General features: G+C 46.9%; 1 protein-coding gene across 2 annotated transcripts in view; it reads right to left on the bottom strand.

Moving 5' to 3' along the window:
* Positions 1 to 352: 352 nt before the first annotated feature.
* sde2 (SDE2 telomere maintenance homolog (S. pombe)) overlaps positions 353 to 24,732 on the bottom strand; it is a 36,283-nt gene continuing 11,903 nt past the window's right edge. The window contains exons 6-7 of one of the 2 annotated variants that reach the window (XM_052025322.1): positions 23,665 to 24,037; positions 353 to 937 (exon numbers count right to left, since the gene is read on the bottom strand). In XM_052025322.1, the coding sequence (XP_051881282.1) occupies positions 722 to 937; positions 23,665 to 24,037 (589 nt within the window). In that variant the 3' untranslated portion in view covers positions 353 to 721. Of the gene's footprint in view, positions 938 to 10,735; positions 10,772 to 23,664; positions 24,038 to 24,732 lie in introns of those variants that run through there. The other variant, XM_052025323.1, reaches the window with a different exon arrangement.

Here is a 24,732-nt window from a genome sequence, read left to right on the forward strand (position 1 = left end):
GTATCTACGGAGACTGGCACCCAGGGTAACCACCCCACCCCTGGTTTGGACAGTGACTGGACCACAGGGGACCCACTCCAGCAGGAGTCGAAAGTGACCGGCGCCCATGGGGCCTGCAAGCTGTGAATAGCGACAGGCACCTACCCCAGCAGCGGTCGATAGGGATTGGCACCCATGGGACCCATCAGGAACCCAGAGTGACCAGCACCCATGGGACCCACCAAGAACCGACACCCACAGGACCCACAAGAAACCAACAGTGACCGGCAACCACAGGACCCACCAGGACCGACAGTGACCGGCGCCCATGGAATGCACCCCTGCAGGAAAAAATTGGTAGAAATGGAAGGAATAAAATCAAGAAACTAGTTTTATGTTTATTTTTTCACCAATATTTAAAAACTGAAGAGATGAACAACTCTCTATCCAGGGCTCCAGTCTGGCTCCAGATCAAAGTGTTGCTTACAGCCAGCACAGAGGTACAGGATCCAGAGGGAGCCACCGCTGTGGTGGATGAGTCAGGTGTCCAAGTAATGCACTGAAGAGTGGCTCGAGCAGCCACTGCCCATGCACAGATGCTGAAGCTGCAGTCCGTAATCCCCACCAGGTGTGGGTAAGGAATTCGGGAGACTCTGGATAGAATCTCAGAGTGAAAGTAAGCCCGCCTCTTCACCCGCCCATCGTCAATTCTTCAGGAAATGTCGGAGCATCGATTGGTCCCTCATTTCTTCTTGCTTTTGGCCAGCTTGGCAAAGAGAGCGGGGTCAATCTGTTCCCTGGACAGGCCCTTCACGGAGAAGAGCCTGGCAGCCCGCTCCTGCAGGGTCCCCCCACATTTTAACCCCAGCCCCATCAGTTCACCCTTGAGCCTGTCCAGTCCCAGGCACTCGAGCTCCTCTGCAGAGTTAAATGCTGTCCAATCCTCCGGTCTGGGTTCCTGTGGAAGGGTGGGGATAGGTAAAGTCATAGTCATTCAACAGAGCCGAGGGAAGAGACCTGAGGTGTGAAAGAAGTCAGGATTATAACCAGACCCGTGGTGAAAGGCACAAACTCCTCCTTTGTTCTGGGACCTTCACAGGGGTGGATCATTTGCACTGAACCAGTGCTATTGGGATATTAGTATTGGTATACTATTGTCACTTGTACCGAGGTACAGTGAAAAACTTATCTTGCATTCTGAACGTACAGGTCAATTCATTACACAGTGCAGTTACATTGAGTTAATACAGAGTGCTATGTTGACGCCGGAAGCGTGGCGACACTTGCGGGCTGCCCCCCAGAACACTCAACGCAAAAGATGCATTTCACTGTGTGTTTCGATGTACATGTGACTAATAAAAGATATCTTATCTAGGTGACCTGTTGACACTGAAAGATGTGCACCTATGCACACAGCATTAGAACAGGCAGCAGCTTCCCTGGTGGAGCTGTGAATGTATTCAGCAAATGGGTGAGTGCATGGACCCAGTAGGGTCCAAGTTCAATCCATTACCTGTGGCGAGCCGGCTGAGATCACCAGGGTTGAGGGGCGTGGGGGCCAAACTACAATTGCCCAGGGAGCCGGACAAGGTAGCCAGCGGAATCCCACTCCCTATTACCTCCCAACCCTGCAGTTACTGCAGAGGTTCACACATCTCTACATACTCCTGGTGTGAACATAGAACAGCAGAGGAACAGGCCCTTCAGCCCACCATGTCTGTGCTGACCATGATGCCAAGTTAAACTAAACCTACCTGCCTGCACGTGGATCCATTTCCCTCCATTCCCTGCAGATTCACCTGCCTATCTAAAAGCCTCTTAAACGCCACTATTGTATCTGCCCCCACCACCACCCCTGGCAGCCTGTTCCAGGCACCCACCACTCTGTGTGTAAGAAGAACTTACCCCACACATCTCCTTTAAACTCCCCCCTCTCACCTTAAAATATACCCCAAAAAGTGATATAATCCGAAAGATTCAGTGCAGATGTTACAGCAATAAACAAGGGGAGGCTGCTCTCTTCACAGAGGGTTAAACGGTATTACAGCACCAGCGACCTGGGTTCAATTCCCGCCACTGTCTGTAAGGAGTTTGTACGTTCTCCCCGTGTCTGCATGGGTTTCCTCCGGGTGCTCCGGTTTCCTCCCACATTCCAAAGATGTACGGGTTAGGAAGTTGTGGACATGCTGTGTTGGCGCCGGAAGCGTGGCGACACTTGTGGGCTGCCCCCAGAACACTCTACGCAAAAGATGCATTTGTTTCGATGTACATGTGACTAATAAAGACACCTTTTTTTTAAATCTAAAGATGGAGCAGACAGAAGGGGCCAAATGATCTCCTCCCGCTTCTAATCCTTACCTCTCCCGACTGGCTGGGTCTAGAAAGCAGACAAATTTCTGCTCGGGCCACTTTCTGAAGCAGCTGCTGCAAGCCTTCAGATTTTACAGTGCAGGGACAGTGAGTCTGCGCCCTTCTTAGTGTGAACCGCCCCCTGGTGGAAGATCTAAGACAGATCTCCCCAGCAGCTCCCTGCACACACACGATCTACAGCACCTAGCCCCTGCTGGAGGACTTACAATACTCCAGCCAACACCTTTCACGTTACAACACCTTTCACGTTACAACAACATAGAAAAGTATGTCCCAACCTACGTCACAGAGGCTCGGTCAGTAAGATGGGCGTCCATTTTATGACACTATATTTCTTGTTCTAGTCTAGTCAGACTTTTTTTTCTCCCTCTTTCAACTTGCACTAACGTAGTTTATTTTAACCTGTAAGTTATGAATAATATGTTAAAGTTTATGTTAACTTGTGTCTGTAGGGTACAGTGCTGCTGCTGCAAAAAGCTAATTTTCATGGCATTTATACCCTGTCAAAGTCAAATTTGTTGTGCGCACAAGTGCAATGAAAAACTTACTTGCAGCAGCATCACAGGCACGTAGCATCAGAGACACAACATTCACAAGAAAAACAATTTATGCTCGCGATGGATTGGGCTGAATCCACTCCTCTCTGCAGCTTCTTGCGTTCCTGCGCATTCGCTATGTACGCCTATGACAATAAACTTGAACTTGGGGAGCTATAACAAGGTTCAAGAGGTATACTGTGATCTCTTTGACTTGGATAGAGGACTCTGCCCAATACATCACGGGCACATCCCTCCCCACCATTGGGAGTATCTACAGGAGGCGCTGCCTCAAGAAGGCAACATCGATCATCAACGATCCCCACCATCCAGGCCATGCCATCTTCTCGCAGCTACCATCAGGCTTCTGTACCTCCTGCCTGAAGTCCCACACCACCAGGTTCAAGAACAGCTACTTCCCTTCAACCATTTGGCTCCTGAACCAACCTGCACAACCCTGATCACTACATTTCAGCAACACTATGATCACTTTGCACTAAAATGGACTTTTTTTGTTGTAATTGTGTTCTTTCTTGTAAAAATTGTGTATAATTGATGTTTAATTTTTGTTTTTCTTGTGAATGTTGTGTATCTGATGCTCTGTGCCTGTGATGCTGCTGCAAGTAAGGTTTTCATTGCACCTGTGCACACATGGACTTGTGCATGTGACAATACACTCGACTTGACTATCACAGATCACAGCAGCTCATCACTACAGCCCAGGTCCAACTAGTTACTGCTGATTTCACTGAATTTGACTCAGCATCACTGAGTCATATAATAAAAAACCAAGAAAAGCAGAGTGCCAGTCATTGTCAGATCGGGGATTTACCTTGCCACTTGACAGCGCACCAGCACCTCTACTTCCTCAGGAGGCTAAAGAAATTTGGCACGTCCCTGTTGACCCTCACCAATTTTTATAGATGCACCATAGAAAGCATCCTATCTGGATGCATCACAGCTCAGTACGGCAACTGCTCGGCCAAGGACTGCAAGAAACTACAGAGAGTTGTGGACACAGCTCAGCACATCACAGAAACCAGCCTCTCCTCCACGGACTCTGTCTACACTTCTCGCTGCCTTGGTAAAGCAGCCAGCATAATCAAAGACCCCACCCACCCTGGACATTCTCTCTTCTCCCCACTCCCACCGGGCAGAAGATACATAAGACTGAAAGCATGTACCACCAAGCTAAAGAACAACTTATATCCTGCTGTTATAAGACTCTTGAATGGTTCCCTAGTACGATAAGATGGAGTCTTGACCTCACAGTCTACCTCGTTATAGCCTTGCACCTTATTGTCTACTTGTACTGCACTTTCTCTGTGACTATAACACTTTATTCTGCATTCCATTATTGTTTTACCTTGTACTACCTTAATGCACTGATGTGATGAAATGATCTGTATGGATGGCATGCAAAACAAAGGTTTTCTCTGTACCTCAGTACATGTGACAATAATAAACCAATTTACCAACATTATTGCAGCATTTTAGCTCAGTGAGAGTTTTAAAGTAAATATTTCTTTAAATAAAACCTTCGTCCCCACCTCAGAAAATACAAAGAAATCCATTTTCAGACCTCCACAGTATGCATACAAACTGTTTCCAATTTTGATGCACAGACTATTAAAGCATAATCTCAGACTATTGCTTCAGAGTGCCAGGATGGGTCCTTAATGAAGGTTTAATGATGCAGACAAGACAGAAAGGCTCAGCGCATTCATGAAATAAACAGCTAATACACAGAAACACAAATAAAAACTAGGGTTTTTAAAGTGTAACGCCTCACTACCTAACTGTGGAATGATAACCAGTGAATAGGTATGACAAACTGCCTGGAGACTTAAGATCTGATGAGAACAGTTATCTGCAACTTCCTTTTGCTATTAAACTCTCGTCTGTGCATTTCCTCCAAGCATCACTGACTCCAAACAAATGTAAATGCCAAGCTGACTGCACTATTGTTAAATATTGCAGCATTAAGTTTAATTGGTTATACTAGAGTGCTGGGTTGCAAGCAATTAGAGACACACAGCATAGAAACAGGCCCTTTGGCCCTCTGGCCCTCTTAGTCCATGCCAGCCATCACCACCCATTTACACCATTGGTAAATTGGTTTATTATTGTCACATGTACCGAGATACAGTGAAAACCTTTGTTTTGCATGCCATCCATACAGATCATTTCATCACATCAGTGCGTCGAGGTAGTACAAGGAAAAAGCAATAACAGAATGCAGAATAAAGTGTTACAGTTACAGAGAAAGTGCTTTGCAGACAGACAATAAGGTGCAAGGCCGTGACGAGGTAGATTGTGAGGTCAAGGGTCCATTTAATTGTTCTAGGGAACTGATTTATAACAGTGGGAAAGAAGCTGTCCTGGAGCCTGGTGGTACGTGCTTTCAGGCTTTTGTATCTTCTGCCCGATGGGAGTGGGGAGAAGAGAGAATGTCCGGGGTGGGTGGGGTCTTTGATTATGTTGGCTGATTTACCGAGGCAGCGAGAAGCGTAGACAGTTAAATTCTTTTTTTTTCCCCCATTCTCCCCACATTCCCATCAACTCCCCCCAGATTCTACCCCTCACCTAAACATTAGGGGCAATTTACAGCGGCCAATTTACGTACCAACCCACACATCTTTGGGACGTGGGAGGAAACCGGAGCACCCAGGGGGAAAACCCTCGCGGTCACAGGGAGAACGTGCAAACTCCACGCAGACAGCACCAAAGGATGGGATCAAACCTGGGTCTCTGGAGCCGTGAGGCAGTGGCTGTACTACCTGCGCCACTGAGCCAATTTTGGACTCACATAACGCACTGCCATGATATACAGAGGCCACTGACATCCTGAACTAAAATTAATTAAATTAGATCCTTGAAAAATTAATTGCAGCACTTAGAGGCTTGGCACCGAGCTAACACAGTGTGCCAAATGACAAACTACTTTCTAGCTGCTTATTTTTCCTCAACGTCAGAGGGAGAGATGCACAGACACAATGGTGCGGCACGATGGCACAGCTCCTGCCTCACAGTTCTAGAGACCTGGGTTCGATCCTGACCTCTGGTGCTGCGTGGAGTTTGCACGCTTGCCCCAAGTGCTCCTGTTTCGTCCCACAACCCAAAGGCGCGCGGGGTTGGTGGGTTAATTGGCTGTGTAAATCACCCTCAATGCATAGGTGGAATCTGGGGGGAGTTGATGGGAATGTGGGGAGAACAAAATGGGTTAGTGTAAATGTATTCTAAGATAAGATTCCTTGATTTGTCGCATGTACATCGAAACACACAGTGAAATGCATCTTTTGCGTAGAGTGTTCTGGGGGCAGCCCGCAAGTGTCGCCACGCTTCCGGCACCAACATAGCATGACCACAACTTCCTAACCCGTACGCCTTTGGAAAGTGGGAGGAAACTGGAGCACCTGGAGGAAACCCACGCAGACACGGGGAGAACGGTCCTTGATAGTCAGTATGGTCTCACTAGGCTAAGGGGCCCATTTTGATGAAATCTCTCTCTACGACACTTAAGACAATTTCAAGGAAAGAGAAAAGTGACGAAAGATAGAAGTTATAAGAAATCACTGCTTGCCCCTTGCTCTTCACCCCTGCCATCAGCTAGGGCCAGAACACAACCCACAACAGAAGGTACAGTCACACGAAAAGCAAACACCTGCAGATACTGGAAGCCCAACATAGAACAATACAGCACACGAAGAGGCCCTTCAGCCCACCATGTCTGTGCCCAACACCATGCCAAATTAAACTAACCCCCTTCTGCCTGCACATGATCCCCATCTCTCCCATCCTGACTATTCATGTGGCTATCTGACAGCCTTTTAGACGACACTATCATATCTGCTTCCACCATTACCCCTGGCAGCCTGTTCCACACGAGCATAAAATATGCAGCAGCGTAGTTTTTATCCAAAAGCCTGGAGTAAGGATCAAGAAATTCCATTCCATCCAGGCAGCTGGGAAATAAAGAAACTCCAGAATTTAAACCTGGTATCAGCGATCTGGCAAGCCATACAATTCAGAGACATTAAATGACACCAGCAGGCCTTTAAATTCATTAAAAGGGTATTTTAAATGCATCTTGCCCAGCCACCTTGTTTGTCAGAGAGAAGCATATGTGGGGAGTAAAACTGCCCTTAATGTTTTCACAGTGTTTGTTTGCACCCAATGTTGTTTTTGACTCTGCATGCCAAAGTCAAGTCAGAAACAGTTACCATCCGAATGTCAGACTGGGTGCTAATGTCTCGCAGCCTCTCATCAAACACAAGAGCAATGATGTGTATTCCAGGAACTCCAGGTTTAGACGGTGATAATTCCCTAGCAGCAGGATATGTGGATTGCAGGCTTTCACAGGGCAATGATTATCCTTTTGGATTGCAGGATTTGCCTGTAGCCTTTGTAATGCAAACATCAGAGTCAACAATTTATAACTGCAGAAACTACCGTGCGTGCAGCCACAAAAAGATGCATGGATTCTGACTCCAGCTGTTCAGCTGCTAAACTTTTGGGGAAAAGTTTTGACTACACAAATTCTGCAATCCTAGGCAAGATCTGGTGTAGAGCTGTCACTCTCTGCAGCTGCTACACCCCCACACCACTGCCCCAACAGGCAAGGGGCATGGTTTGAGTTGATGTTTTCCATGTTGCTACAGATAAAAAAATTAAAATAAAATTAAGTTGGAGGGGGAAGAAATTGGCTTTTGCACCCAAGGGATGAAGCATTTGCAGCGTCCTACAGGGCTGGGAATGGCATTGATACTGGGCCAATGATGACATCACCCCCAGTGCACGCTGCCCTCGGGACGGCTATGGTCGGGAGCAGATGGTCACCCACCTCTTTGCAGACTGTGGATTTGCTCAGAGGGTGCGGAGACGGATGCGAGGGTCTGTGTCCCGGTTCATCCCCAGCAGCTGCGTGACAGAGGACTCTCTGATCTCCGGGCTGTCCCTGGGGACACACACCGAGACAGACATCAAGTGCTGCTGGAGGGCCATCAACTCGGTGAAGGTCTGCCCGAAACTTGTTGGTCTCCCGGCGCAGCGAGATGTCCATAAGGGAACGCTGCTGAACTGGCACAGTCCTGGCTGCAGGAGCACGTGCTGAAGGATGCATTGAAGCTGGGTGCAGCCAGTGCTAAGTCTCTGTGGGGAAGGACCACAGTCTGGGCTCCTTCTGCTACTACACAGAGGGGCACACATGGGTGGGGAAGCCTCTTGAACAATAAAAGGGGTATCACCTCAGGGGGCCACGTGAGTGGCAATGGTGCCATGTTTGTGTTTTTTTTCTTTTTCTTTAAAATTTACACCACAATGTAACAACCACGAATGTTAAGGTTTTGTTTTAGCACTGTTTCTTCCTTTATTTTTTTATGAATAAAGTCTTTTTGAAAATAAAAAATAAGATACTGGGCCAATGGAGGGTTAGGAGGGAAGACTCTCAGCCTCAGGATATTCCAAAGTGCTTTACAGTCAATGAATTAACCTCCAATCATAGTCATTGTTTTAACACAGGAAACGGGGCAGCCAATTCAGACTCAGTGCACTCCTGAAGCAGCAGTAAGATGACAGCCACGTAATCAGAGCTGTGCTTCACAGAAGCAGGCTCTTTGGACCATTGCGTCCATGTCGACCATCTTGCACCCATTTACACTATGCTACACATCACCTTTTTTTTAAATTCTCCCCACATTCCCCTCAACTCCTCCCAGATTCTACCCCTCACCTACACGCGAGGGGCAATTAACAGCTACCAACCCGCACTGCTTTAGAATGTGGGAGGAAACCAGAGCACCCGGGGGTGGGGGGAACCCACGTGCTTACTGGGAGAAAGTGCGAACTCCACACACAGACAGCACCCGAGGTCAGGATTGAACCGGGATCTCTGAAGCCGTGAGGCAGCGGCTCCACCAGCTGCGCCACTGTGCAGCCCTCCTTCCGTGATATTCATTGAGGGATAACGTAGTGACCAGGTCATTGGGGAGAACACATCGAAAGTGGCGAAGGACCTTGCGCGTCCACCCATTGAGATGGAGGCAAAGCAGGCTCATTTTTTTTTACATTTCACCTCAAAGTCAGCATTCCTGACAGCAGCTTATAGAGTCACTGCCTCACAGCTCCAGAGACCTGGGTTTAATCGGGACCTCGGGTACCGTCTGCGTGTTCATCCCTGCAACCGCGTGGGTTTCCTCCCCACCCCCACCATCCCAAAGACGTGCAGGTCAGTGTGGTAATTGGGCGCTGTAAATCACATACACACTAGGGAGAAGTGGTAGAATCCACCAAGGAATTGATGGGAATATGTGAGGTGAATAAGGGTTAGCGTGGAATCGGTGTAAAAACAGGTTCTTAATGAAAATGGCATGGACTCCGTGGGCCTAAGGGCCTCTGCTGTATCTTCAAGTAGTTGCACAGCTCTTCAAAACTAATCTTCGTCTGAGGCAGTCCTCTGGGACAGAGGAGGACTTGCTTCCACTCTGTCCTGGTCAACATGAGATCCACAGATGGGGAGGAGGTGGCTGAGGAGGCAGGCAGGCAGTCATGAATTGGTGCACTCCGTCTGCCCTCAATGGAGTTGAGGGTGTCTCTCTCTATTTGAGTAGTCGTGGGCCGAAGGCTCCAGGAATCAGCAGGGATGCTGCATTTCTTCAAGGAGGGCTTGAATACTTTGTTGAAGTCTTGGCTGAACTCCAAATGCCCAAACGCAGGACGTAGCCAGGACCTGAGGGACCGAGTTACAGGGAGAGATTGGACAGGCTAGGATATTATTCCTTGAAGCGCAAGAGACTGGAATGTGATCTTACAGAGGTATATAAAATCACGAGGGGCCTGGATGGGTGGATTGGAAAGGTTTAGAAGGTTATGGACCAATGAAACACTGTCAAATGGGACTAGGCTTGGATGGGGCATCTTGGTTGGCAGGGACCAGTTGGGCTGAAGGGCCTGTTTCCATGCTGTATGAACACGGCATCATCACTGACTACCCTGAGCTCCATTCACGTCTTCCCTGGTGCTGAAACTTTTATCTGCACCTTCCCCGATGTCGTCCTTCTGTTAAAACCCAGTTATGGGATGTGGGCATCGCCCATCTCTGACGGCCCAGCAGAGGGTGGTAGCGAGCCACTGCCTTGAACCAGCTGCAGTCCTTCTGGGGAAGGTGTTCCCACGGTCCGTTGGGAAGGGATTTGGACCCAGCGACAACTAAGGGCCAACTGGGCATTTCCAAGGCCACTCAGCTTCAAATTCAAATTCCATGGTCACCTCAACAGCCAATGGTTTGCCACACCCCATCACATTGAATTCAAAACCCTCGAAATATCTACAAACCCTTCCATGGTTGCACCGTCTGCTTCCCTCTGTTATCTCCCAGCCGACTGGACATCATCTCCCTTACATTCCCTTATTCACCATCACTGTGAGCACCTCGCTCCCGCAACAGCTTGTGCCTCTGAACCTGTATCAGCCAAGTTAAAATACATCACTTTTCTTCAAGTACCAGTGCCAAATCTTCTCTGTCTATAGTTCAAAGTCGAGTTTATTGTCAGATGCACAAGTCCATGTGTGCACAGGTGCAACGAAAGACTTACTTGCAGCAGCATCACAGGCACAGAGCGTCATGTAACACAACCCTGCCCATCAGCGGACATCTTCAAGAGGTGGCGGCATCCATCACTAAGGACCCTCACCATCCGGGACACGCCCTCTTCTCGTTACTACCATCAGGGAAGAGGTACAGGAGCCTGAAGACCCACACTCAACGAAAACAGTTTCTTCCCCTCCGCCATCAATTTCTGAACGGTCTGTGAACACCACCTCGTTATTCCTTTTGATGCACTATGGTTTTGTAATTTATAGTAATTTTACGTCTTTGCACTGTCCTGCTGCCAAAAAACAAATTTCACGTCATCCAAGTCAGTGATAATAAATCTCATTCTTAAAAAAAAGCATTCACAAGAAAAGACAACGGTGGTTGTTGAAGAAGTTAGAAGAAGAAGAAGGAGACAGAGAGAGAGAAGGGAGAGAGACACCAGCCTGCTTGTTTTCTCTATCGATGGATGAGAAACAATAACTGTGCTTGCTACTGAAATCCATGTATGGAAGTTGGAAGTAATCCGGTGGAGTTCACTTTGTTGCTGACCTGTAGAAGGAAACAGGTATTTGTGTGTGGACGACCACGGTTCGGATGCTTTTCGGGGTGAGGAAGTCACTACCGAGTAAACACTGAAGTGTCGTTTGGGTTCCATCGTAGAACATTTGGATTTCGTATGTACTCTCTCTATGTTTTTCTACATCTACATCTTATCTTCAGACAACGGTGGTTGTTGAAGAAGCCCTTGCTCATGTTTCACCTTATGGCTTGCGGAACTGAACTTTAAGAACCATTCAGGAACTGGGAGTTTTGGACTTTATCACACACACACACACGAAGAGTTTAGTTTTGGGGTTAACGTTCGAGGTTTAACATTTTTGAATTCTAACATACTAACATTTTTACTTTTATTTTACGTATTATCATAAGTAGTGATTAATAAAATAGTTTTTAACACTGAATCATGCTCAGTGTGTTTCTTTTGTATTTTCTTTTGTTCAAAAATACGTCAAGAATATGGTCCTCCATTACAGGTTACCAAACTCTTTCCACTGTGTACAGAGTGATTTTGGAATTTGCCCAAAGTTGCTAAACAATTCCCATCTCCCTCCCACCCTGCAAGGTTACATTAATTTTTAAACTCCCTTTTCGACCCCCCACCTTCATATCAAGACGCCTGGCCAGGGATATAACTCCACAGCTACCTCACCAAAGCATTCCTGCAAAAGTTTGCGTCATTAAACAACCCACATTAATGTGGTACCTTTAACAGAGCAAGACACCTGAAAGTAGTTCGTAGAGCAGTTATCAAACAAAGCCTGTCACTGGGCCACATGCGGAGAGAAGCCCTGGTAGAAGAAACAGGTCTTAAAGAAGTTCAGGGGAGCTCCAAACCTTGGGGTCTTGGAGAGGTGAAGTCACTCCCATGAACTATTAAATTTGGAGCGTAGGTATCTCCAAGAGCCATGGGGCTAGAGGGTGTATGGGGTGAAAGGGTAAGGTCAGGGAAGGATTTGAAAGGAAAGATTTAAAATAATACATCAATGTATGTGCACCGTGTGCTTTGCAAAGACATAGACTCTCCTCGCTGAAACCCATGCACCAGCACTTTGAGTGGGGGAGTGGGCAACGGGAGCTGTCTCAGCCGACAGCCATCAATTCAACCGGTCTGTGAATCCAATCCTAGATCTTCCTGGCCTTGTACAGTTTCACCATTCATTGAATACACTCAAGTGTGCCACTGGCAAACACATCTTTATTACCCTCACAGTAGTAAAATTATTTTAGACTGACTGTCATTAGATGGTATTCCTCTTACAACACAGTGTATATTTGAGCTGTCGGTAGTCATTCTAAAGCAGTAATTTTCAATGAAGTAGATTGATTTGCGACTTCCTAACTCGCTGCCAGCCATCTATTACCCTGCACTTAATTACTTTAATGAAGAATTAAGTCTGTCAACATTAGCACCACATTCGGCTGAGGAATGGACCGAGCTTGTGACTGTATATTGCACTCTTTCCTGGGTCAGACAAACACTGAAACCATTCGAATCCCTTAGCAGAGGGAGTAGATCAGGCAACTAACAGGAGAGGGATTTATAGAATCATAGAACAGTAGAGCACAATACAGGCCCTTCGGCCCACAACATTGTGCCGACCTTTAAACCTCACCTAAGACCATCTAACCCCTTCCTCCCACATATCCCTCTATTTTAAATTCCTCCATAGCCTATCTAGTAATCTCTTGAATTTGACCATATGTTGAATGGTTCAGATTGAAGAGGCTGGAGTATAGCACAGAGCAGTTGGGCTGAACTGTCTGCTTCATGGTCCTGGATTCAAGGCACACTTTTTTGTAATCCCTCATTCCAGCACCCCCACCACCCCTCTCCCTAGCCAGCAGAAGAGACGAGTCTCCACCAGTATAGATGGCAAGAACCTTTACCCCCTCTTGCAGTAATGCAACAGATGAGCATTGCTTTGTAATGCCCCGTCAATGCAAATATTGCAGCTGTGCCAGCCCAGTCCATCGTGAAAACTAGCCTCCCCTCCATCAATTCTGTCTGTACTTCCTGATGCGTCGGGGAAGCGGCCAATGTAATCAAAGACCCCTCCCACCCCGGTTATTCTCTCCCCACCCATCGGGTAGAAAGATATCTTTATTAGTCACATGTACATCAAAACACACAGTGAAATGCATCGTTTGCGTAGTGTGTTCTGGGGGCAGCCCACAGGCAGCGCCACGATTCTGGTGCCAACGTAGCATGCCCACAACCTCTAGTTCTTGATTTCCCCAACCCTGGGAAAAAGACCGAGTGCGTGTCTTTGAACTCTGGGCCACGACCACTGTCGATTATATTCCAACAGCTGGAATGTCTTTGATTGGCCTCTTTGCTGGTGGTGGGGGATGTGGGGAGGTTTGAGCAGTGGGGCAATGTGTGATTACCGGCCGTGGGTTGGGCACATGGTCAAAGGTTTCAGCCCTTGGTTCCAACCTCACACCCACCACTGATGCCTGATGTCAAGTCATGGAGTTTATTGTCATAAGCATAAGTACATGTGTGCTCAGGTGCAATGAAAGACTTACTTGCAGCAGCATCACAGGCACAGAGCATCAGATACACAAGATTCACAAGAAAAATATATATTAAGATAAGATTAGTCACCTGTACATCGAAACACACAGTGAGATGCATCTTTTGCGTAGTGTGTTCTGGGGGCAGCCCGCAAATGTCGCCACGCTTCTGGCGCCAACGTAGCACGCCCACAACTTCCTCACCCATACGTCTTTAGAATGTGGGAGGAAACCAGCGCACCCGGAGGAATCCCACACAGACACGGGGAGAACGTACAAACTCCTTACAGGCAGCAGCCGGAATTGAACCCAGGTTGCTGGCGCTGTAGTAACATTATACTAACCGCTACACTACTGTGCCTGAAAAATACAAAAGCTTGAGAACACATACCACCAGGCTCCAGGACAGCTTCTATCCTGCTGTGATCAGACTCTTGAACAATAACGATGAACTCTCGATCTCTCAATCTACCAAGTCACGGCCCTTGCAGTTTATTCGTCTACCTGCACTTTCTCTGAAACTCACACTATATCCTGCATTGTTTTTTCCCCCACTTTTGCACTACCTCAATGTACTTATGTATGGAATGATCTGTCTGGATGACAGGCTGACAAAAACTTTTCACTATGTCAGAGCATGTGACAATAATAAACCAATTACTAATGCCAGTTATTTTGGAAATGTACTGTCCATGATAGGTTTTTAATGCCTTCAAGACAGTTGATGTTCGATGACTTTATCGATGAGAATGTTGTAATGCCCCAATGCCTGTTACAATAACAAGGCCTTATCAATGCCAGGTCCTGCTGTACTGCCCTTGATTTTGACGCAAATTGTTGTTGTAATGCCAGATCCAACTGTTATACACCATTGACCTCACGATCTACCTTGTTGTGACCTTGCACCTTATTGCACTACACTCTCTGTAGCTGTGACACTTTACTCTGTACTGTTATTGTTTTTACCTGTACTACCTCAATGCACTCTGTACTAACTCAATGTAACTGCACAGTGTAATGAATTGACCTGTACGATTGAATTGACCTGTACGATCGGTTTGCAAGACAAGTTTTTCACTGTACCTCGGTACAAGTGACAATAATAAACCAATACCACTGAGGAAGCTGTCACACTCCATAAAGATGTGCTGCTGCTATAAATGCCCTAATAACATGAGGACTGTCAGGCTGCGCCAAGGCAGGGACTAACGTGGGCTGTTCAGAGTGATGAGATAAGGGAGCTGTGGACAAGAACATGCACGTTGTATCTGCACAGGTCGTCCCCAGGTTACAAATGCCTGATCTATGGACACCCTGTACATACCAACGAGAGTTTAGAAGACTGGTGGGATAGATTTGCCGGCTGCTGCAGGCACCTTCTGCCATGTAGGAACTCAGCTCGCCACAACATCGTCGCATCTTGCAGAGAAATCCGAGTGGTTGAGTTAAACACCCTGGTTTAACTACACGTTGACCTTGGGCAGCCCACACTTTTAGTTCAATACGTTGCCAGCAGCCATATTTCGTACTTGCGAATGGTTCGGGTTACAAGCAGGTCTCGGGAATGGAACCCTACCGCAACCTGGGGAGGATCTATCTGTACGTGTACGTGGGAAGCCCAGGCAGCACAGCTTGGTCTCGGACCTCCTTGCCATTGGACCCAGAACTCGACCCATCAGGACTGCAATAGCTAACGTACAACAGATAACCCCACAGTAAGAGAATTCATGCATGGGCATCTGCGACTTCATGGAAGGAAGGTACAGTATCAACAACTCCAAGGAACGGCCTAAGCAGCTTTCATTTTACACCAACTCCTCAGCCCTCATTCCACAGATACCGAGGCAGAGGTGCTTGCAATACCTTCAGTCTGAGAACTTTCACTTGATTGCATGCTGTATTTTATTCTGCGGTACCTGTCAACCGATTTACACTCTCTGCTGAGGCATCAACCAAGAACAGGGCCCCTTTCCACTCTCACCTGTCTGACAGCACAACAACAACAATATAATTCACTCTGTAGGAAAGGTAAAGTCGCACAAATGTCCACTAGACAATTCTGCATCATCAAAATGGGGGAAAGCTGCTTTATTCTGAGTGCCCACGGTCCTCTTTGCCTTGTGCTTTTCTTCCCATTTTGGTAACACTAAGTACCTGGGACAGTTATTGGTGCTCAGTAAAGGGCTGTTGTCCTGCAACACTGCACCTCTTAAGAGCACTGGTCTTAAAGCAAATCAGAAGTCGGGGAAAACTAGAGAGATGGCAGTGGAAAAAACCAACTAGAGCACAAGCTTTTGTGATGATTATAAGTTGCACAAAGGCTAGTTTGGTCATTGTAAATATTTGGTGGGTTTTTTTTTTGTAAATTAGCCCATCCCACTGGTTAGTTTGCAATTCGCACGCAACCTGTAAAGGTGTCAATCAAAATGAACGGGTGTGACTGAGCCAGTGGTGTTTGATGTCTGCGCTCTTTATATAATCTGCTTTGTCTGGATGGCAGCTGCTGCTATAAAAGCTCAAGGGCAATCACAGGGAGAGAGAGAGAAAGCAGAGAGGGGGGAGAGAGAGAGAAAAAGCAGAGAGGGGGGAGAGAGAGAGAAAAAGCACAGAGGAGAGAGAGAGAGAGAGAGAGAGAGAGAGAGAGAGAGAGAGAGAGAGAGAGAGAGAGAGAGAGAGAGAGAGAGAGAGAGAGAGAGAGAGAGAGAGAGAGAAAAAGCAGAGAGGAGAGAGAAAGCAGAGAGGAGAGAGAAAGAGAGGAAAGTAGCCAGTAATTTCACCAACAAGAGGCAAAAACCCTCAACCGCCAGTGGTTCCTTCAAGGAGATGACCAGAATCAACATCAGCTCGACCACTATGCTGCTTGCCTTTGTTTTGCTGGTGCTGCAGACAGTCCCTACGAGTGGAATTTCCCACGATGGCATTAAGCACGCCATGCTTCGCAAGCTGGGGCTAAGCGAGGTGCCGCAGATCGAGAAGAGGGACCTGGAGAAGGTGGTGGTGCCGACACACCTACGGAACAAGTACCTCTCCATGCTGCAGCTCCACAAGGAGAAGGAGAGGAAGCGGAGGGCCCTGCCCAGCCTGGCCGGCATCTTGCGGGGAATTACAGGCAAAGCAGGTAAGCAGGTTTCAATTCGCTGGTTTGTTTTTGGAACCAAGGACACAATCACATCACCTGCCTTCCAACCTCCCCTACTATCTACAATCGAGCCTCCTCTTGCAACCTCTCGCTCCCACCTCTTGCCTCAACCTCCCCAAACTTGGCATTGGGCTGGCAAATTGCAGTGTAGTCAATGGAGGGAGATGCTCAGTTCTCCCTATTGTCTCCTGTGCTCCACAGAGTAAATGTAGTTCTGAGTTATAGGGAAAGGTTGGACAGGCTGGGACATTTTCCCTTGGAGCGTGGAAGACAGAGGTGACCTTTTAGAGGTGTATAAAATCACGAGGGGCATGGATAGGGTGAATGTGCAGACTTTTTTCCCCAGGGTTGAGGAAAATCAAGAACTAGAGGGTGAGAGGGGAGAGATTTAATAAAAACCTGAGGGGCAACTTTTTCCACAGGGAAGGAGGAACATATGTGGAACGAGCTGCCAGAGGAAGTGGTTGAGGCAGGTACAATAACATTTAAGAAAGGTGTACAGGGGTATGGGTCAAACACAGGAAAATGGGACCAGCTTGGATGGGACACCTTGGTCGGCATGGACGAGCTGGGCTGAAAGGCCTGTTTCCATGCTGTACAACTTTGTCAGAAATGGGACCCAGCCTCCCAGATGGATTGGTTAGTTCCAAGTAGGACTGCTGCATTGGATGGTGCTTCCTGGCATGGCAGAGAAGGGAAACAAAAGTTGGGGGGGGGGGGGGGGGGGGGGGGGGAGGGGTAGAAATCCCTACACAGAAACAGCGTGAACCTCAGTGTAACCTTTAAATCACTCTCCCCAGGTTTGACACTGGGGCAGCACTGCCAAATGTGGGAGGCATCGTTACTGAGCCTGTCCAAATGGACATCTACAGGAAAAGCACGGAGCAAGAGCCCCATACTGATAGTGAGTGTGAACTCTGAGCGTTATTGTGGTGGTATTGGTATACTATATTCTGCGCTTTTTCCTTTTGTACTACCTCCATGTACTTATGCGTGGAATAATGTCTGGATGGCACACAAGCAAAAGCTTTTCACTGCATCTCAGTACAGATGACAATAATAAACCAATTACTTGTTTGCGTGCCACCTGGACAGATCATGCCACTCACAAGTACATCGAGGTAGGAAAAAGAAAACAATGCAGAATATAGTGTTGTAGTTAGTGAAAGTGCATTGCAGGTAGACAAATATAGAGCAAGAGTAAAGTACAATCAATGCAGTTATTGTTTAAAAATAAAGGTTTCTTTAACCTATACATTTGTTGCTGACAATTGATCAATTCAAGAATTCCTCCAGTCTTGCCTGGGGACTGTGCTTTAAATATTAAGTGATTCACAACCCAATTGATTAAAGGCTGCAGTTTTACGCTGTGTGAAATACAGGTCACCAAGATTCTCAGGATGGAAATGGGATTTTAAAATCTTCTCTGTAACGTGTCCTGTTTCCCCAGACACCACCGGCGACGTGCTCTACTCGGACCCCACCAGGCAGAGGCTGGTTTTCGACATGAAGGGGCTGATCCCCGACAACAGTGAGGTGACCCTGGCCGAGCTCAAGCTCTTCAAGAAGGGCGTCCGCAAGGGAGAGCTCCCTGCCCGGAGACACAGCCGGCCAGTCAACAACGCCAGGGTCAGTGTGTACTGGGTCAAGACCCTGGCCGACGGCAGCAACAGGACCTCTCTCATCGACTCCAGGTAAGGGCAAGATTAATGTTGGAATATATTCCAGGGTTTTGCAGTCTCCGACAATTTAAGAAATGTTAAAGCTGATCTTTCCCTCACATAGGACCCCAAATTTCTATATATAAAAAAAACTATTTATTAATCATGAACAATTAAACGTTCATTAAATAATCATTGCATTCTTTAATTGGCAAAAGTATATTCTCAAGGCACTGAGTTTCCCTAGCAAAGAAAGCATTCCTAGATGCAGTGAAGTTAGACAAATAAAGTGTGAGGGTAAAGTACAATTGTCAGTGAGGTTATTGTTGAAAAATATAAGTGCCCTTCCAACTTCTTTAACCTGTGACCACTGCCATCTGTCACTGACAAAGACCTGCTGCAGTAGCAGTGCACTGATTTGTTACAACTCCAAGTGGCATTAGGCTCCTTCACAGAGAGGGAACCACATTGGTGAAGGGCCAGACTCCCTGGGTTCCCCCCCACCCCTGAAGGGGGCTAGTCAAAAGGGCAGAACGAGCTGTCAGAGATGGAGGCAAGGACAGTAACAACATTCAGGAGGCATCTGGACAGGTACTGGGGCAAGGCAGAGATGGATATGGAATTAACACGTGGGATTAGTACAGAAAGCCACGGACGCGGTGGGGCAAAGGGCCTGTTTTTATGCTGTACAACTCATTGACTCCAATTGGTTGGGTTTTTACAACAATCTCAACCTTCTTGGGCAATCACAGTGACGAGATCTTCACTCCAAATAAAACGGAATTCAAATTCTAAAAATCAGGGTGGGATTTTAACTCCAACTCCGGATTACTACAAGCAACACAAAAGGCGCTGGAGGAACTCAGCGGGTCAGGCAACATCTGTGGAGGGAAATGGACAAAGTTTCATACACCAGATGAAGGGTCTCGACCCGAAACGTCGACTGTCCATTTCCCTCCACAGATGCTGCCCGACCCGCTGAGATCCTCCAGTGCCTTTTGTGTTGCTTGCAGTAATCCAGCATCTGCAGTCTCTTGTGTCTCCACTGTGGATTACTACAACCTGCCATAACACCACTAGACTATTTAATTTACATTAGAACAAACTTCCAAGTGTTTGGTAGAGGCTTGCTGTTGTGTGTTTTTCAGCTTTAACCCCTCTTTCAAAGGGACAGTCTATCACTGGGATGGTTATTCCCCAGTCTCCCAAATGAGTTGTCTCTTGCAGACTCTGCAGTCATCTCAGAACTTCATACATTTCAAATGAGATCACTTCTCATCTGCCCAAGTTCAAAAGACCACGGGCCCTTGCTACGTGCACTCTCCCCACAGCAAGCCAACAAGCTGGTGAAGTTGTGGAGTCCAGCTGTCTCCCACTAACTTCTGCCCCTCTCCCCAACCCACTGCCACCCACTCCCTGACCCCTGTTGCACGTCATAGGGTGCACATAGCAATACCAGGAGTACTACCCAGTCAACATTACTGCGTGCTTGGAAATTTATGAATGTTTATAATATAAATATTTTAAAAATTGCTTTTTTGCTCAATGTTTTAAAAAAAGAGCAAAGATTTGAAAGTACAATTTAATGTAGAAACTACATTTTAAATTATATTTTCGATCTGCTCTTGAAACAGCAAATCCACACTGTGGATATTCTTCACAGCAGCCTTACAAACAAGCCGCTGAAACCAATTCAGTTCTTATTGATTAGGAAAGCAATCATTGGCAGTAACCACAACCAAGTACATTCGCCTCCCTAACGGGTCAATCAAGGACACTTAGTGTCCCCCATGATCACTTAACCACAGGTTTTAAATCAAAGCTGAACCTTGATGGCACTTAGACAGTTTGCAGATGGTAGGTCCTGAACATTATTTTAAAATGGGCATAACCATGAAACACTAATAGACACGAGAAAGAAATTCTTTGAAGAAAGTGAAAAGATGGAGAATTTTATCCATGTGGCAAACTTATGACATGGAATCCAATCCCAAATGGATAATGGGAGCAGCTAAAATAAGAGCTCTCTGGCGTACATGAGGGGGAAATTGTGCAAGCCAGCAGTGGAGAGAGGAGTGGGAAGCTGGATAGATGCTTGAGAGTTGGACTGAATGAACTACACCAGCTTTTTGCCCTATTGCTCGTTTAATAATCCCTTTGCAACATCTGTGGCAATTTTCTACAACAATTTGAGAGAAAGAACTTGAATATCAGAGGAGAGGGGGGGAGAAAAACAAGCTACAGTAAATTGTGGATTCATTTCTCAAGTTCTTAATGCAAATGGGACTAGCTCAGGAGGGCACTTTGGTCGGCATGGGCAAGTTGGGCCAAAGGGCCTATTTCTGTGCTGTACATCTCTTTGACTAGACAACTTTAGACAATGACATACATCAACGACTGTTCCTAACAACCTTCCCAATTAGCACTAGTTCAGCACAAAATCTCTAACGGTGCTAAAGTGTGAGGTAAATTAATTCACCGATGAGCTTTCTCTTTTGCACCACTTGCCAGATTGGTTCCTATCTTGGACTCTGGGTGGAAAAGTCTGGACGTCACACAGGCAGTGCACTACTGGATGAAGAACACAGACACGCCCATGTACCTGGAGATCTGGATCGAGGCGGAGCGACTGGGCAGCTACGCGGCTGAACTGGCTAAACTGGTGCACTTCACCACTCAGAGCGCTGCCGACCAAGTACTGGGCAAACCAGAATTAGTCCTCTACACCCTCAGCCTTGAAGAATATGGGTAGGTCTTTGTTCGGTCACTTGTCTGGGGCAACAGCCAATTTAGTCCCTCACCTCATACATAATCCAATCTAATTATTAACTTTGCTGCACTGAAGTTAAACAGGCATAATCTAAGTTTATAACCCATGTTAAATAATGCAGTCATAGCTATAAAATAATTAAAATCTAATAGATATGGAGTACGGCATAACTTTTTTTAAGCTGTCCCACTAACGCTGTTTGTTACCACAATGAGCTCTACTTCCTCCCCGTAATTTAAAAGTTACTCTAAAAACTTAATTATTGAAACATGAAATTATGTCAGTCTCCCATTTAACCAGCTGTGTACACACTGGAAGTCAGCCAAAGGGTAGCTGTGGAACACAGGGCTGCGGTTTATATTTAAAGTACGGTGCCTACCCTTCAAGTCGGAACTAAAAGTCTCCCAATTCTTTCAAGAATCCATGGGGTTTTCCTCTATCAGTTGCCCAATAACACAGATAACACAAACCGTAAACAATTAACACCTATCTTTTAAACCTCCGACAGTGAAACAGAGTTTGAAAGATCAGGAATATTCATATTGGACATAATTTCAGTTAACTGCAAGAGCACACGATTCTTGACACCTTTTCTCCTGACCATTCCAATGAACAGTTTCAGGAACAGAAACTCAGCCTTCCTCCCCACACCCCCCCCCCTTGAAAATTTAAGCTGCACTCTTTTCGAATCAACAGTAGACAGCTAACTGCCAGGTTCTTCAAGGCTGCAATCTAATTAGAAGGTCTGAATTGCTTTATCTGCCCTCCTGCCATTTGTGATTAGATTAGAGCCTCTCTCCCAGGTCATTTACATTATACGATACAATGTGTATTGGTATTAAAAGGCCATTTCTTCAAGTCAGTAAATAGTTTTGAGAAGGTGCTTTTGATTCAGCTTGCAATGTTAACTCGTCATGTGGCAGGCACAGTAGTGTAGCGGTTAGCGTAACACTACAACAGCGCCAGAGACCCAGGTTCAAATCCGGCCGCTGTCTGTAAGGAGTTTGTACGTTCTCCCCGTGTCTGCATGGGTTTCCTCCGGGTGCTCCGGGTTTCCTCCCACATTCCAAAGACGTGAGAGTTAGGAAGTTGCGGGCATGCTATGTTGGTGCTGGAAACATGGCGACACTTGCGGGCTGCCCCCAGAACACTACGCAAAAGATGCATTTCACTGTGTGTTTCGATGTACATGTGACTAATAAAGAAATCTTCTCCCATTTTATCTTATCAAAACAATTTACTGGATCTATACAATTTACTGCATCACTTGTCTTTGACTTGGTAACTAATATTTTTGTTTTATCTCATCTAGGAGCACTGGGGACTGCGGTGCAGAGAGAGGTGGGACGTGCTGCAGGCAGGAATATTTCATCAACTTCCGGGAGCTGGCGTGGACCCAGTACTGGATCATCGAGCCCCCTGGCTACCAGGCTTTCCGCTGCGTGGGGGGGGTGCAAGCAGCCGCAGTGGCCCTTCGAGTACGGGGAGAGAAGCTGCGCGGCGGTGGAGAGCGCCTCGCTGCCCATGATGTACCTGGTGAAGAAGGGCGACTACACGGAGATCGAGGTGGCCGAGTTCCCCAACATGATCACCGAGAAGTGCGGCTGCAGCACCGACAACATCTCGGTCATATAGCAGCAACCTCTGGGGACATTACAACACCTGAAAACCTATTTCGCTTAAATCGCCTGTGAATGCAGAAATGCACAATTCAGAAGCACTTTTATGTAAATAGTGGAATTTGAAAATGTATTTTTTTTACTATTTTCTTTTTTCAAGCAAAACATCAGTAACTAAATTTACTATCAATGGCACCTATTGGCTGGAGTCAAAGTTCCTTACTAAGTAATGGAAGGGCAGGAGGGACGGGTGAAAATTCAGTAATATTCCTCTTGGTAAACGGCCCAGGGTACAGTCTTGCGAACAGGAGGGTAACAGGAATCGAAAGGCTTCAGAAACAGAACTTGTGTTATCGTGACAGCCGAGGAGGTAAAACACAATTTGCAAAACGAGTTGACAAATCAGCTGCTGAGTCAGAACTCCAGTGGCCAGAGTTCAATCCTGACCTCAGGTGCTGCCTGTCTGGGTGAGTGGTAAAATCTGGGGGGAGTTGATGGGAATGTGGGGAGAGGAGATCAGCAAAAGTGAGTGCTTCCCAGGGTTGGGGGAATCAAGAACTAGAGGGCGTAGGTTTAAGGTGAGAGGGGGGAGATTTAATAGGAACTAGAGGGGCAACTTTTTCCACCCGGAGGGTGGTCAGTATATGGAACGAGCTGCCAGAGGAAGTGGTTGAGGCAGGTCCGTTAACAACATTTAAGACACTTGGACAGGTACACGGATAGGAAAAGTTTAGAGGGATTTGGGCCAAACACGGGCAAATGGGACCAGCTTAGATGGGGCATCTTGGTCGGCATGGACAAGTTGGGCCGAAGGGCCTGTTTCCGTGCTGTATGATTATGACTCTAAAGGTTGGCACCGACTGAGCGGACCAAAGACCCTGATTTCCGCACCCTATGAATCTATGTCACAGTACTTACTATGGTCGTTGATGCAGCCACATCGTTTCCCGTATCTCCCATCTTCTCCTTCACTTCTTCAGGACTCTCTCCAGTGACGCCCTCAGCTTCAGTTTGTTCACTTTCTTGCAAGACCAAACCCTTTGCCTCTATTTCATTACTGGGTCCTGGTTCCTCTTGGCCGACTTCACTCTGGGGTACTGAGAGGACCTCAGGCACACCAGGTTCAGCACTGGGCCCCGGAGCGCAGTCCGTCGCGTCATCAGCACCACCACCTTCAACGCTCGCCTGCCCCACACAACTCTCGGGGCGAGACGAAGACTCCGAGGAGCTGCTCTCTGCCACGCACTCCTCATCTGAGCTCCCGGATTCTTCCAAACCCTCCAGTCCCATCCTGCAAGGGAACGAGAGCCATGAACTTCACTGTTTAACTCAACTTCTGCAAGTTGTTCTGCTCTGTGAAGTTTAACCACAGGCTTTAAATACAAGATGGTTACCAGTAAATGCAAGAGAAAGTATTCAGAGGGGTTAGAATGTGATTGAGACTAGCAGTTCAGAACAAAGATCATATATACATTAAAAGGTACATACATTAGGTACATACTTTAAGATAAAAGGATACCACACAGAATCAGGCCCTTTGGTCTACCAAGTCAACACCAGTTATCAATCACCCATTTACACTAATCCTACGTTAATCCTTTTTTTTTTAAAAAGAAATTCTCCCCACTTTCACATCAATACTCTCTGGATTCAAACAATCACCACACAGATTAGGGGAAACTTACAGTAGCCAATTTCACCTACCAAACTGCACACCTTTGGGACGTGGGAGGAGACCGGAGCACCCGGGGGAAACCCATGTGGTCACAGGGAGAACGTGCAAACTCCACACTGAAAGCCCGAGGTCAGGATGGAACCTGGGTCTCTGGCGCTGTGAGGCAGCAGCTTTACTAGCTGCACCACCGTATCTCAAAGATGCAGTAAGGTGGGAGAAGGTATACAAGTCATAAATACTGGCGAAAGGGCTGAATAACTTGCACTGCACAACTTCAATGCAACACAAGATCTGACGCAGCAATACAGGGA

The sequence above is a fragment of the Pristis pectinata genome, chromosome 10 (genome assembly GCF_009764475.1).
Source record: "Pristis pectinata isolate sPriPec2 chromosome 10, sPriPec2.1.pri, whole genome shotgun sequence".
Lineage (NCBI taxonomy): Eukaryota > Metazoa > Chordata > Chondrichthyes > Rhinopristiformes > Pristidae > Pristis > Pristis pectinata.